Source organism: Lepisosteus platostomus, chromosome 4, assembly GCF_059453375.1.
Source record: "Lepisosteus platostomus isolate fLepPlt1 chromosome 4, fLepPlt1.hap1, whole genome shotgun sequence".
Taxonomy (NCBI): domain Eukaryota; kingdom Metazoa; phylum Chordata; class Actinopteri; order Semionotiformes; family Lepisosteidae; genus Lepisosteus; species Lepisosteus platostomus.
In genome coordinates this window covers 14,085,686-14,099,804 of record NC_142614.1, presented here as the reverse complement: position 1 = coordinate 14,099,804, position 14,119 = coordinate 14,085,686, and the positions used below count along the sequence as shown (strand labels likewise).

General features: G+C 38.2%; 1 protein-coding gene across 4 annotated transcripts in view; it reads left to right on the top strand.

Moving 5' to 3' along the window:
• The window catches only part of grid2 (glutamate receptor, ionotropic, delta 2), a 608,583-nt gene that overhangs the window by 539,746 nt on the left and 54,718 nt on the right, over positions 1–14,119 (top strand). For 2 of the 4 annotated variants that reach the window (XM_088628643.1, XM_088628642.1), the window contains exon 16: positions 3,139–5,331. The exons of 1 other annotated variant lie outside the window; for it this stretch is intronic. In XM_088628643.1, coding sequence (XP_088484769.1) covers positions 3,139–3,561 — 423 coding nt within the window. In that variant the 3' untranslated portion in view covers positions 3,562–5,331. Of the gene's footprint in view, positions 1–3,138; positions 5,332–14,119 lie in introns of those variants that run through there. One more of the 4 variants, XR_015935866.1, reaches the window with a different exon arrangement.

The window sequence follows — 14,119 nt, the reverse complement described above, 5'->3', positions numbered from 1 at the left end:
AAGCCAGTTTCTCTATAAAAATGTCAAATGAACAACAGGGGTTGTCTAGTCTGGTTTTAGAGAACGGATTATTACCTGAGGTAACATTTATAAAAAGGACAAACAGCTGGTGCTGTGTCCAGAGTGCTGCATTTGCACCTTCAGGAGACATCCCTGACTAAACAGCATCGGCCGGTTAGCTTTAGTTTCAGATTAGCAGGGAAAAAGGAAAGGCTGGGACATTTATAGAACTTCCCCATACGAAACCTACATCTCGCTGCCACCTGCTCTTGAGTGTGTAGGGCTGCACAAACTTGCAAAAGCATTAGAACGTCAGAGTTAAAATTACTTGAGCAGAGTACACTTTGTTCTGTGTCTTCATTTCTGTTTAGTCAGGATGTCCGCATTCATTTATTTTTCAGAAAATGTTCTTTTGAAAGGTCTCCACAAGTAAAATCAATCCTACCAGCATTAAAACAAAAATCTAGTGTTTTGTCATGTTTAATATGTTTCTGCCGAACATGCAGATAGTTGGCTTGGCGAGTTTTGCATGATGGTTAATGTGTGATTCAGGTCACAGATTTCCTTAAAAAAATAATTACTCCTGTCATCAAATTCATACTTTCATACTGCACATGCAGAAGTTACATCTTGTCAGTCATATTGAAACTAATATGCTAGTAATGATTTGTTTTCCAGTTAATTTTTAAGCAGAGTAAATCCTGCTGAAATAGAGTTGTTTGTGAAAACGTGAGCTAGTGGCAGGGCAGGGACCATGCATGTGACATACAGTAATATAAAATAGATACATTAACGTCTGTTTTTATGTCCAAATCCTATAATTGGAGACTCCAATCCAAGGGAAAGTTTCCAGATCACTAACAGGACCAATAAGTTTAAGTATTACTTGAGCAAATTATGACTTTCTTGTGAGTCATAATTTCTTGGGTTATTTACTCTTTGGGTTATTTACTTTTTGCTTATGTTGGCTAAACTACCACCACCACAAGACATTGTGACAGAAAAGGGGACTTTACAATGAGTAATTTAATGCAGTAATACATTTATTCTCAAATTATTTTAGATATATGATTATTTATTTCTACAGTTCCAGACAGAGGTTGACAGGCGTCTTACAATGAAGTACCTTCAGTGTTGGGATGAGAGTTAGTTCTTTGTCTAGTCTCAGTGGTACAGCGGAAAACCATTGATAACCATTTAGCTCATTCTATAATTCAGAATTATCACCATGTCACTGATCACAATTAGCCATGAAGTAGTAACACGATGCTGTCTGCTGTAGCGCTGTAATTGGCCAAATATTAATATATTGTGTGCATGTATAATGGCATAATATAAATACCCATATTTGATTAGATGGAAACACAGAGAGTATCTTTGCGCTGTTCCATAAGAACATATGAAAGTTACAAATGAGAAGAGGCTATTTGGCCCCTGTAGTCAATTCCACCCTGTTGGAATCCATAGGGAAGAGTCAGAATGTGTATCTATAACCCAGGACATGTCCTGAGCATTGCAGGTGTTGTATAGACTTGAGTCCTCTGGTTGTTCTCTACACTGAAGCAACCCCTCAACTTACAGAGGTGCCTGAGGGCAGGTAGAGCTGCTTCAATCTTCTGCTCGCTGCTGGTTCTCCTGGCAGTACCACAGCATGAGAACTGTCCAACCACTGTGACAACCGCACATTTCAGACAAGATGTAGCAGGAAGAAATGACTGTTTTTTAACAATGAGCAAATGCAAATAAAGTTGTCAGCTGTCTCTTGAGGGACTCTAAGCCATTAACCTAGTGCATGAGCCAATGGCCCTTCTATTCCTGATTCCTCAGTACATTGCCTGTTTCCAAACTTCAGACTTTGGATGAAAATATCTAAGTAAGCATATAATCATTGGTGAGACCAAAACAACTTTAATAAATGTTAAAGTACACCCTTTATGATTGACCAGTTTAGAACAGTACTGGGATACCTACAGAGCATGGACCATCTGATCCCTAAGACCTTAAAAAGAGAGGAACATTCAGGGCCTGTCTGAGGTTTATAATTTTAAAAAGGCAAATGTTCCACTGAGTCCTCTCTCAGGCACATGTGGTATTGATCACATGTAAACATGCAAAGAAAAGTGACTGAAATATTACTTATATTACTTATTATCCAAATCTAATTACATCATTATTCTCAGGATAAACTTTATAGTGTCAAGAAACGAGCCTGTTCAATTAATAGCTTCGTGGACTTTACCAGCTACTGTGTGGTAGATCACCTTTCTTGTGCGATTCACGACACATTCTTCTTTCTGACTCTTGTGTTCCTTCAAACCGGAGTGACGCAGTGACTCTGCCTTGGCAGCCTCACTCAACTCTTCCTGGAATATGCAGATGCCCGGGATCTCCGTCACTCTGCACAGCTCTCAGATGGGCAGAATCTCTGCAGTAAACCAAATCCCGCTCTCTCTGTTTGAGAGATTTCAGACAGCCTAGTTTTTATGCATCATTGTTGTACGAGTCCTGTCTCTTCCCTTTGTGGCTAGTTTTGTATTTCATTCATGCAGGGAGAAATTCTGGCTACATGTTGAGCAAACACCTTTTTCTTCAATCTCCTGAACACAAGCATGAAGCCCCCTGCCCCCTCCTTTTCAAATAAACCTCTGTTCTATTTCCTTTCAATGTGTACTAGGACAAATCAAGAAAATGCATGTCCTTTTATTTTTTTTGTCTGATTACATCTATTTGGAATTCATGCATGATTTGTCTCAAGTGAGTTGATGGCCTGTATTTGAAATAAAAAAGCTGCATATTTACCTGTAAATGACAAAAATGAACAACATTAACAAAGGAATTCACAACAAAGCAGGATAGTGATCAATTACATAAGACCTAATGAAAGATTTTTTACATAATTAATCCTTGCCATTGCAATTTCTCAAAATCCCATTTCGTACAAGTTAGTGATTGTCAATTAAATGCATAAGCACCCAATGGCAGGACGTGATAGCGTTTGCCAGCTCCAACCCTGACGTGCGAGATACAGCTGTGCTTCACGCGAAGCAGGAGGCTGTACTCCTGTTGAAACTGGTGCTTGAGTGTGTCTTGACTGCAGCTCAGTGTGCTCTTCTCCCTCCCCCCTCCCCCCCGCTGCAGGACGACAAGGAGATCGATCTGGAGCACCTGCACCGGCGAGTGAACAGCCTCTGCACGGAGGACGAGAGCCCCCACAAGCAGTTCTCCACCTCCTCGATCGACCTGACGCCCCTGGACATTGACTCGCTGCCCACGCGTCAGGCGCTGGAGCAGATCAGTGACTTCCGCAACACGCACATCACCACCACCACCTTCATCCCGGAGCAGATCCAGACTCTGAGCCGCAGCCTGTCGGCCAAGGCCGCAGCCGGCTTCGCCTTCGGGGGCGTGCAGGACCACCGAACTGGGCCCTTCAGGCAAAGGGCCCCAAACGGGGGGTTCTTCAGGAGCCCCATCAAGACAATGTCCACTATCCCATACCAACAGACGCCCTCTCCCGGGTACAGCTTCGGCAACGACCCTGATCGAGGAACCTCCATATAATTCACTGGAGAGCAAAAACAAATTCTCTCTCTATATATATAGCTTTTCTTTCTTTTCGGTTTGTTTTCTTTTGCATTGAGGGAAGAGGTGGGTATTTGTTGCATTTTTTTTTCCTCTTTCGCTGTTGCTTTGATTTGAGACGGCTTCTGAAGAAGCGACATGCATACATAATGGACTAACATGGATGTAACTTTTGTTTATAAGAATAAGGTTAAATAGTGGCTATCTTTAGCAATCCTGTAACTGCAATAACCCAAGGTGGTTGGTTTTTTTTCCCTCTCCATCAGCCAGCACTGCAAAATGCTGTTGTTGCTCAGTTAACTCACTGGACCAAAGGCTACCATACAAGAGAGCGAGAGTTATCGCATATGTCCCCCATTCCAGGCAAGGCAACTGGTCTTACTGTCTAACTTAGGACTGCCTCAAGCCATCAAAATGCCCATAAGACTACAGCCCACCACTACTATGCACTGTAACAGTGCATTCTGACCTATAGGTGATTGTATGTTATTAAATGCATATTTTCTCTTCTGTATAGTGCTGGTTATTTTAAAGGTATAGCCTCAATTAAGAGAGTCATCCAGAGCAAATAAATAAATTACAGCTATGGCTATTTCTGTCTTTTTTTATAACTATGCTTTAGTGAGTGGAATGTGTCTGATCGAAAATAACAATGCACAGTGTGCGGAGTTGTCTATTAATTTAAGTTTTCCTTATTCTAAAATTGAGAACTGAGTGCTTTCATGTGATTCTACTTTGTATCACCAGCCTGGAAGGCTTCATTCTTTGTACTTTCAATTCCAGCGGTGGGGGGTTAATGAATGTTATTTGTTCAACTAGAAATAAATTTGCCAGACTGTAGCACAAAGGCTACATTGGATATGTTTTCTTTTTAAAGGACCATTTTCTGCTGTAAACTCCCCCACCACATACACACCCCCCTTGTTCTGTGCTTTAAATTGCTTGTCCTAAACCAAGTGTCATGCCATTGAAACAGAGAAGTGACAGAAACTTTAGGAACTGTTTTTAAATGCCTTTCTATTTCATTTCTTTAGTTGTTTAAATAATGTTATCTAACTTTGAAAGTGCCAATTGTTAAAAAGGCCATTAAGGTGCAGTATAAAAAACTATATAAAATACTGAAAAAAAACTGCAGCCAAACTTTTCACTAACACTGTACTACTATTTAATAATGTTAGTTGTTTAGAATGAGCTTTCAGTTTGTTATATTAAGACTATTTGCAAATGTGGTAAGTAGAAAGCAGCAACTTCTGTGTCTGATGCAAGCATTAGATGTTACTTTATTAAGCTGTGGCTAACGAATGACAGTAGGAAACAGCCAACATTTTGAGTTTCTTTAGCATAAATAAAGAAACATTATTAAAATATATATTTTATATGTTGATGCTAATTCTGTTCTGAAAACGAGCATCATGTAGCAACATCACTGGTTTTGTAGTTCATCTTTCAGCATTGCTTACAGTGTAAGACAACCCCATTTCTTATCACAGAAAGGCCATTTTGGGGAAGGATGCAAGTTCCTAAAAAAGAGCATGCAAAACTTGCCAAGCCTGTAACATTTTTAATTTTCATACATAGGACGTACAAGGATTATTTGGTAATTTCAATTGATTACAATGTACAGTATTTAATATAGGCCTATTTTGTTGTATGTGTTGTGTATTATACAAACTGAAGAAACTGGGGCCTCTGTTACAAGTGGCAAAGCTTTCTGTGTATAATTTGTCTAATAAACTTGTTTTCTAAAAACTGTTTTTTGCTGTGTTGTCCTTGGAAGTTGTGTGACTGAATCCACAGGTGTCAAACTGAAATGTGACCATGCTGGGAATACTTGGGGCCTCTGTCATAGGGGAGAAAAAACAGCCGTCAATGGCCATAGCAATGTAATGGGAACTCTGATTTATCAGTGAAACATTTACCATGTGAGACAAGTTCGCAAGCAACTCCACAATGAATATCAATGGTGCCGCTGCAGCTGTAGTTTTGAAAAATAGGGCCACCACAGATCTGGTATCCCTCTGTCGTTACTGAAAATAAAGGCCTCCAGTACATAAATATAGCAACACTGCACCCTCTACACTGCCCTTCCAGAGTCATCTCTTCATTCCAGTGTCCATCTATCTCTGTCCCATTCTCTTGTGTGTCCTTTTGGACTGGGCTGCTTGCTGAATGGTTTACTTTGCTGCTGTGTCTGCGAATGGCAAGGGTGGACCCCAATTCTGCTCCACTGGGGTTTGATCTGAGAGCTGCAGCTCACTGTAAAACTACTGTGTGATTGGTTAGTTTGCCTCTGGTACTTGCACGAATGTGGAAATGTCAACAAAAGGAAGCCTGATAAAAGGTAATTGTGTCCAGAAAATAACTATTTCTTTCCTCTTTCTGGCTTGTACATCTAATCTTTTGCTTTGCTTCTGCTGGGTATGCTGCAACATTGTTTTTCTTTGTAAATGGGTAATAGCTAATGTTTTTTTTTATTTTTCTAATAAAAAGAGTACTGTGTTTGTCAACAGGAAAGCCTTACATCTTTTTAGAAGAATTCATATGTATTATAAAGAAACATTACAAATTAAAGCAGACCATTTAGCCCACCTATATCATTTGGTAGCTTGAGATGAAGAGGATCTGAGAGCCTAGGCATTACTTGAAAGAAATTAGGGAATCGGCTTCAAAAATGCTCCAGACCATCATAATGTTCTGTGTAAAGAAATGTCTCGTGTTCTTGGTATGATAACCATTTCCCTGTAGTTTACACTTGTATCCTCTAGTCCGTGTTTCATTTATGATTCTGAAAAACAATTCAGTGGCTTAACCTTGTCAATGCCCTTGAGGATTTTGAATACTTGAATCAGGTCTCCTTGTAGTTTTCTCTATTAAATACAAAGTAGATGTATTCTTTTAGTCTATCTGATAGCTCTTGTCTGAATTGATTTTAGAGCCCCTATACCTTTTTTTGTAAAACAGTGTCCAATATTCACAATGTGTACAGAGCTTATAAAATGAGGTCTTACGAGTGCACTGTACAGTTTTATTATTTTATATTTATGTCCCTTGATTTAAATTTTACATTTACATCCTAACACTCTGTTTGCCTTTTTTATGGATTCTCTTTCTTATTTAGAATGTGAGAATTCTATCAATGTAAACACCCCTTTTTCTTAAGGAGCTTCTTCAGGCTCAGTGTTGCCCATCTTTCATCTGTCCTTTTTTGTTGCTACTCACATGTAACACTCTGCACTTGTCTGCATTCAATTACATCAGCCAGGTGTTTGCCCAGTCTCGAATTTAGCCCAAATCCTTCTAAATTTATTCTGCGGGCATCTACAGTGTTTACCAAGCTTCTTATTCTGGTATCATGTGCGAAATTAACCAGTATCTGCACCAGAATTTTGATCATTGTTGTAAATTAGGGGGAGCAGTCTTGCTAATATAGCACCACTCCTAATACAATTTCCTAATACAATACTGCAGTATAATACTCCAACTTGAGCATTCACCCCTTGTTTATATTCTGTATACACTGAAGTGCATGTGTACTGGCTGCACTTTGAAAATTAATCTTTTACATGGAACCTCATCAAAAACCTTCCAACGGATTACTTTAAAAGACCCATCTTTTCTTCATTCTCCTTATATGTAATACAAGCTCAGGTATAAAAGGACTATTCATCCTTGACCCACTGTAAATATGAGAATAATAACCTTTCAGCCTCAGGAGCATAATTCTGTCAATGAGGACGATACTTTCTCAGAGTCAACAAAACGCGGTTTTATGAAAGTGTCGTGGTGGATCGAAATTTACAATTTCGGTAGAGTATTTGAATAGGAAACCGCATCACTTTATTTGCTAGATCCACTGTAGCCTTCATCCGAATGTTGGATATTATTTGCCAGTGACAGTGAATGTACTGTCACAATTATAAATCAGTATCGTGTGACAAACCTAAATAAAATCGGTGACAAAACAGTACTGTGAAAATCACATGGAGTATCGTCGGTTACAAGAATTATAACATTTGTATGAAATTAATGGTAGCAATGTTATTTTAAGTATCCACAAGAGGGCGTAGTTTATCCACTGGTATCATAGACGAATACATCAATAATTGCTCTATTTTTTCTAAAAGTATCTAATGGCCTTTTCAAATACCAAAACCAATACCTAAATCATCTGAGGAAAACAACCTGTATCTTAAAGTCACTTGTAGTCAGTTATTTTAAACTCTGCTCTTGTAGTGCACCAGTGTGATGCGTTTCTAATCGGTGGTTAATGATCTCGTGAATTCTGAAAGTGCAGACAATACTTGAGTTAGTTTAGTTAGCATTGACGAGCTTCATCGCTTGCCTGGAGTGAAAATCGGATGAATGTCTATCAGACATGATATGTCAGATATGGGTTCCTCTGGAATAACAACATAAACAAATCTTGGAAGTTTTGTTAGTTTCTTTTGCACTTTTACTGTGGCGTCGTTAAGGACAGCACAATCCAGCCACATACCCGAAGGACGCGCACAGCTTTTTTTTGGTTATGAACCTTTTATGCTTTTGTGTTTTAACAACTGAAGTAACGATTTCACACACCCAAAGACTTAACGTTTAAAGACATTCTGCCATGAATGACAAGTCAACGGCAGATTTACACAACTGGGGCTCGGATCTCAAGGAAAAATTCTTACTCCGAGAATTGCGGTTAAAGTACAGGTTCTTGAGCTGTAGCAGCACTTCAATGCGCGACTGTGAGCGTGTTCATTAGTAGAAAGCAGGAAACAAAACGTTTGACAACCCCTTAATCTAATAACATAGCGCTGTTATTAGGCCTACAAAAACACTACACAGCACAATACAACAACATGCATCTCCTTTATTAGCATTGGTGCAAATGACATTACAGCAACACAATTTCTCGACACATACTGTAGTTTCACCCAAAGGCCGTAAGCATAACTCCGGGTAGGGAGACGTCAGGTGAAAATGTTTGAAGACACGTTGAAACATTTAAGAGCCGATTAAGGGCTTTCTTTACCAGCCGTTCGGTAACAGTGATCCAGTAACGTTCAAGTGTATTTGTGTTTTGCTACGTGTTATTGTCCCCAACGTGTTATGCAGTGCTAACGAAGTAGATGCGGCGATGTTACGTAGTCCCATTCAAGCAAAGCAAGACTGGACTTCCACAGTTAAAGAATGACGCTTCAGTTATGGTTTTAAGTATGTAAGTAAAAGTAACACTGCTTTCAGTTAGAAATTCGTGGATAACAAATCCGACGATAAATTTGCAATAAATGCAATTAGGACATTTATACTGTATATTCCAGTGACGTCCAGCAGCATACTGTTGTGTAAGGCTAAAATTAGAAATAGATGCGGGCTAAATATCTTCGCAGATTTGTCCTAGAAGTACACCGGCATGTTTAGAATAGCCTTTGATTGAGTGATTGTAATGGCATCTACGGCATTCCTATTGTATTCAGTAGTTTTCCCAGACTTTAAAAACTGAAACGTCATCATGAAAATCGTGAATAAATATATATATATACTGTAGCATTCCGCAGGTGTCGGCAGAGATTTCCTCAATGAAGCCGGCAACCTTCTTAATGCCCAGTCTCAGCTTGGAAACGTTTGACGAATATACACTAAAGGCAATTTAAGTACAGGGTATAGGAATGTTCAAGACTAGTATTACCTCTTTGTTACACGGGGTGGCGCATTGTAATACAAGTAAGAGCATGATGCTTATCTCAATGTTGATACAGTATTTGTTTTAAAGCGACACGAAGGCAGTATTATGACTTGTGAAATTACCACTTACAAGAAGGTGAACGTCTATGTTTTATCAATGGACTATATGTACTGTAATTCTCCAGTTTCAGTGTTGTAATTAAAAGCTGTCATACTTAATCATGCCTTTAATTAAGCAACGGATTCGCATTTCATTAATTAAAATATATCTAGAAAATTAATGTAACGAAAATGTATATATCAAAAAACGGTTTTATATTTAAGTTTGAATATTGTCAATTTAAAATTCAAAACATAGCAAAGTAATGTCAATTCAAAAACATTTTTGCCCTTCAGTCATATTGCTACGTTGCCAGTGTTTGCAGTTTAGAAAATTAACTAAGGACAGAATGTAATCATTCTTATGTAATCCATGACTATTACACTGCTTTAAATGTCCGATATGCAGTACATGTTTTCACAGTAAGAATGATTAAAGCAACTAATATGGATGTATTATGCATGCAATAAACATATTTATGTGATTTCTCATACATAGGACAGCAGCGGGTAGGAATTATTATTACTATTATTGTTGTTGTTGTTGTTGTTGTTGTTGTTGTTGTTGAAAGACATTACCTTTAACTTGATTTTTGAAATATACGCAAGTCCAGTTACTGGGAGCGTGGGTTCGAGTCTGTATTCTTTCTACTCTGATGCAAGTGCCTGATGGACGTATTGTTTAGATAAAAAAATATATATGTTATTTAATTAATGAACGTTGAATTAGTACATATAATACGATAATGCGCTATTGTTTTAATTGTTGGAGTTTTCTAAGTATGAATCTCAGCGAGGCTTACCTGTTGTCAATGTACATTAAGAAGAAGAACGATCTTACAGCATAACTTTCACATAACATAATCCTGTTCAGTGTGGAACTGTACGTGTTTGGAAATTATTAATGTTATTGTTAATCATTGTTTTTAAGAACTGTGAATAACATCTTATTTGACACTAGGAGAATGTGTAGTATTTTCCAAAAATAATTATTTTGTTTCTTTAGTTGCAATGGGGTTGTCGTATATTTCGAAAAGCTGGTGAAACACGTTCAGTATAAAACACGACACAGTCAGCCTGTCAGGCAACATGTGGTCAACCTGTCTATTATCATCGTTTAAGCAAAATTAATTCAAACGATTTCTATATGCATGATGGCTCAAAGTTGCGCATTTATTTAAAATGCATTTAATCGTTTTAAACAGAGTGCCTTATTGTAAATTTAATAAAACATGTAAAATAGTAAAATTACGCAATGGTACTTACTCCCGCGGGTAGGTAACGGTCTTTAAAATGAATCCTGGTAAATATTAATCCTCCACTCGAGACAAAACCTTAGAATTATTTTTTGCGACTTGTTAGCCGGTGCCATCTCGCAGCAAATCCCTAACACACTTAAAACTTTTTCGCTACACTATTATTTGTTCTCTCGTATGTGTGCTGAAAGGGAAAGTCTTGCAGAAAACAACTCTTCATTATTAAACTACTGGTTTTGAATTACAGCCAGTGCCCGTGTTACGTTCCCAGAGAACAACTCCGCTGGACCAAGCAAAATGACAACGAGGAGCTAAACCTTTTATTTTTTGTTTTTTTGTGTGGTTTTTTTTTAGGGGGGGGTTGGCACCAAAATTAACTCAGCTAGTCCCGTCCCTCCCTTCGTTTAATTTTAAATAAACAGCTATTTTTACTGGTTTATATTTATGCTGAGCACTAAAGGGTAGTAACAATTAACCCTCACCTAGCACTCACACTGCCTTCTCTTTGGCAACGACGTTCCAACTAAGATAACCGTTTCCATGGAGACAAGAATGGGGTTTTCTGGAATGCAGACTGAATCATGTTGGAAGCCAACATCGTGTCACACTTTGCTTAGAATTTCCAAAGAGTATCCCATGCTTAACGAATGGGACACAGACTGCTATTGTGCAAGGGGACACTTTAATAATAAACACCTACAATATTCAACCTGCTGTTTGCTTAGGGATATTCTTGAGACAGGCAAGCCAACCGGACGGCCATTAGGGACGCGAATCCCATGGGGAGACGAACATAGGCGCCAGCCGAAAGAGCCTACCGATTTATGCATTAATAACGAAAAAGCAAAAAGATTAATGTTCTAGCGTTGTTATCCTCGTTTTTCAAATGCGCGTCAACTTTTTGGAACTTCGACTAGCACTTTTGGAAGTTTAACAGTTTTAAGAATGGGAATATTAAAAAGTGTATAATAACTGCATGCTTGTCGTTCTTCGGTGTTTTTCTTTTTTTTGAGGGGGGTGTAATGCAGGTTTTTAGCATAAAGACAGACGGCTATGCTTTATTTCTTTGGTGTTAAAATCCTAGAGATACTGGGAATAAGAACGTTTTAGAGATCGGCTTCTAAATCGTCGCGATCTAGGGAGGACGTTCAGTTTTACACATTATCTAAAATAATTTGTTTAATCGAGCAATTAAACTCTGAGTTGGAACACAAAATAAACTTAAGAGTAGGAGGACTGAATCCGGATTTTTTAAAATATTAAACTTAACCGAAAGACTCCGGACTCCAGTTTAAAGAAGGTGGATATGCTGTATTTTCTGCTGAACATCAGTCAGCAAGGAAGATTCACGGAATGAGTCATTTGTTTTTTTTATTTTACGGACATTGATCAGTTCTTTGCCGAATTAAAGCATTGTACTTTGAATCCGTGACATTATTATGAAATTCGTGATCTTCGAAAACTGTAGAATTAAACTGTAATATTTTTAGTAAAAAAATACTATTTTTATTAATTATGCAATTTATTTTTTATTAATTTATGCAATTAACTTGAGATGAGAATCATAAAAAACAAAAAGCTATTAAAATGTAAGCGTGTAGTATCGAAACAAAAAGCGGGAGTGTAAGGACTACTATATAAAATTCAATCCTGTCAGTGTTCGGCCAGGTAAAAGGTAAACTCGCAGGATTGAGGTGCCGCGCTAATCGGGACAGGTGGTGTAAAACAAGCAGAGAGGGTACCGCAAAAAAGGGGAGGAGAACTGAAAACCCGTCCGCCTGCATGTTCATAGGATATCGAGATAATATGCTGAAGTCTGACAGAACAATTAGCTTCCATTCATTAGCCTATTTTTTCCTACTAAACATTATTATTATTATTATTATTATTATTATTATTATTATTATTATTATTATTATTGTTGTTGTTGTTGTTGTTGTTGTTGTTGTTGTTGTTGTTGTTGTTGTTGTTGTTGTAAACATAATAATGCGAAGCTTATATGTGCAGATGTACGAATCTAGCCGTTTATTTCACTTCACGAATAACCAAGAAATGATGACCTTTCCCACAAAAATAAAACTTCCTTTGATCTGGGAACAAAAAGTCGGCGAGAGAAATTAAACTATAATCGCCTTGATACCTGGGTCAAGTTATAAACCCAAGTACAAGAATTAAAAAAAAAAACTACAATATAAGCTTTATTATATCCGTAGTAAGAAAAATAAGTCTTGGGCAAGTTGGAGACTTGCTAAGTTTCTCCCAGTCTCTGAGCCCGGGCGAGTCCGTGGAGCGCTCTCCCCACCTCTGCGCCGCACCTCTGACGCGGCCCGTGACAGTAAAATGCTTTATGATCTTGTTTCCGTCTCCTGTGAAGTACTCTTACAAACAGGGCGTTCCTTAAGTTGGATCAAAAGGTCTGAATTTGTACAAAGGCAAATGAAACTCAAGCAGCCTTGAACATTCGGAAAGAAAAGGGAGCATTGAATACCAAATGAGCAGGATAAACCCCAGGAGGCGAGATTTCCATTCAGCTTTTTATGGAATTCAGAAAGAGAAGGTTCTAATAGACACACTACAAAGGAAGTGTGGAAATTGTATTTATTCTTCATCGTTTTTATTCCTTGCATTTCCTATCCATAAGCGCACAAAAAACTACTGAATGAATGCAGTTGGTTAACTGTTCAGTAAAATATTTTCGTAGCACTGGTGTTTTCTCGTAAGAAGTGTTCGTGCATGCTACTAACCCACTCAATATAGCAACAATGGTGATAACAATAATAGCACAATACTGTCAGTTGAGATCTCTGAACAAAAAAGAGTTAATTGTAAAAAAAAAGACACAACCTGCCTCCCAGTTTCTTAAATTGGTAATAACAGCGGCTCCGACTTTACAGCTAATGAATGCAATCAAGGAAAACCGCAGCCCGTTTGTAATTTTAAATAATCTGACAGTGTTGTAACCTGATCGTGGAGCTGCTATATTTCAAAATGCATAAACTAAATCAAAATATATCATATAAAAAATTGTGTGTCTATCACATAACAGTGTGATATGTGATAGACCAAAATATAAAGTCCCGAAATTATGTCATTTTAAAGTCTGAAGACTGGGGTTTGAAGAAAGTATCAATCCAACCAAAAGGTTACTAAGAAAGCGAAAACTGTTGCTCGCTTAAGCAAACTTTCGAACATTTCGATATTCGTCCGACTTCCCTGCCGGGTATTCAGTTTTACATAGCTTTGATTTTACTGTGCTTCATCATCAATAGCTCAGGTCATAGTCAGGTATTTTAAATATTCAGTCTGCTTAGGTAACAGCGATGTTGATGAACGCATCGAACTGTGTGCAACACCAGCACCACGGCACAACCTGTGAGCGTGAAAGAGTGCATTATTAATGTCATGCTAACTACTTAAGTAATGTGCAACTGAGGGAGAAGGGGAGTTCTGTGTGCGTGCGTGTTTGAACCGCCCTTTAGGTCCGCACCTCCAGACTTAAAGAGAGGGGG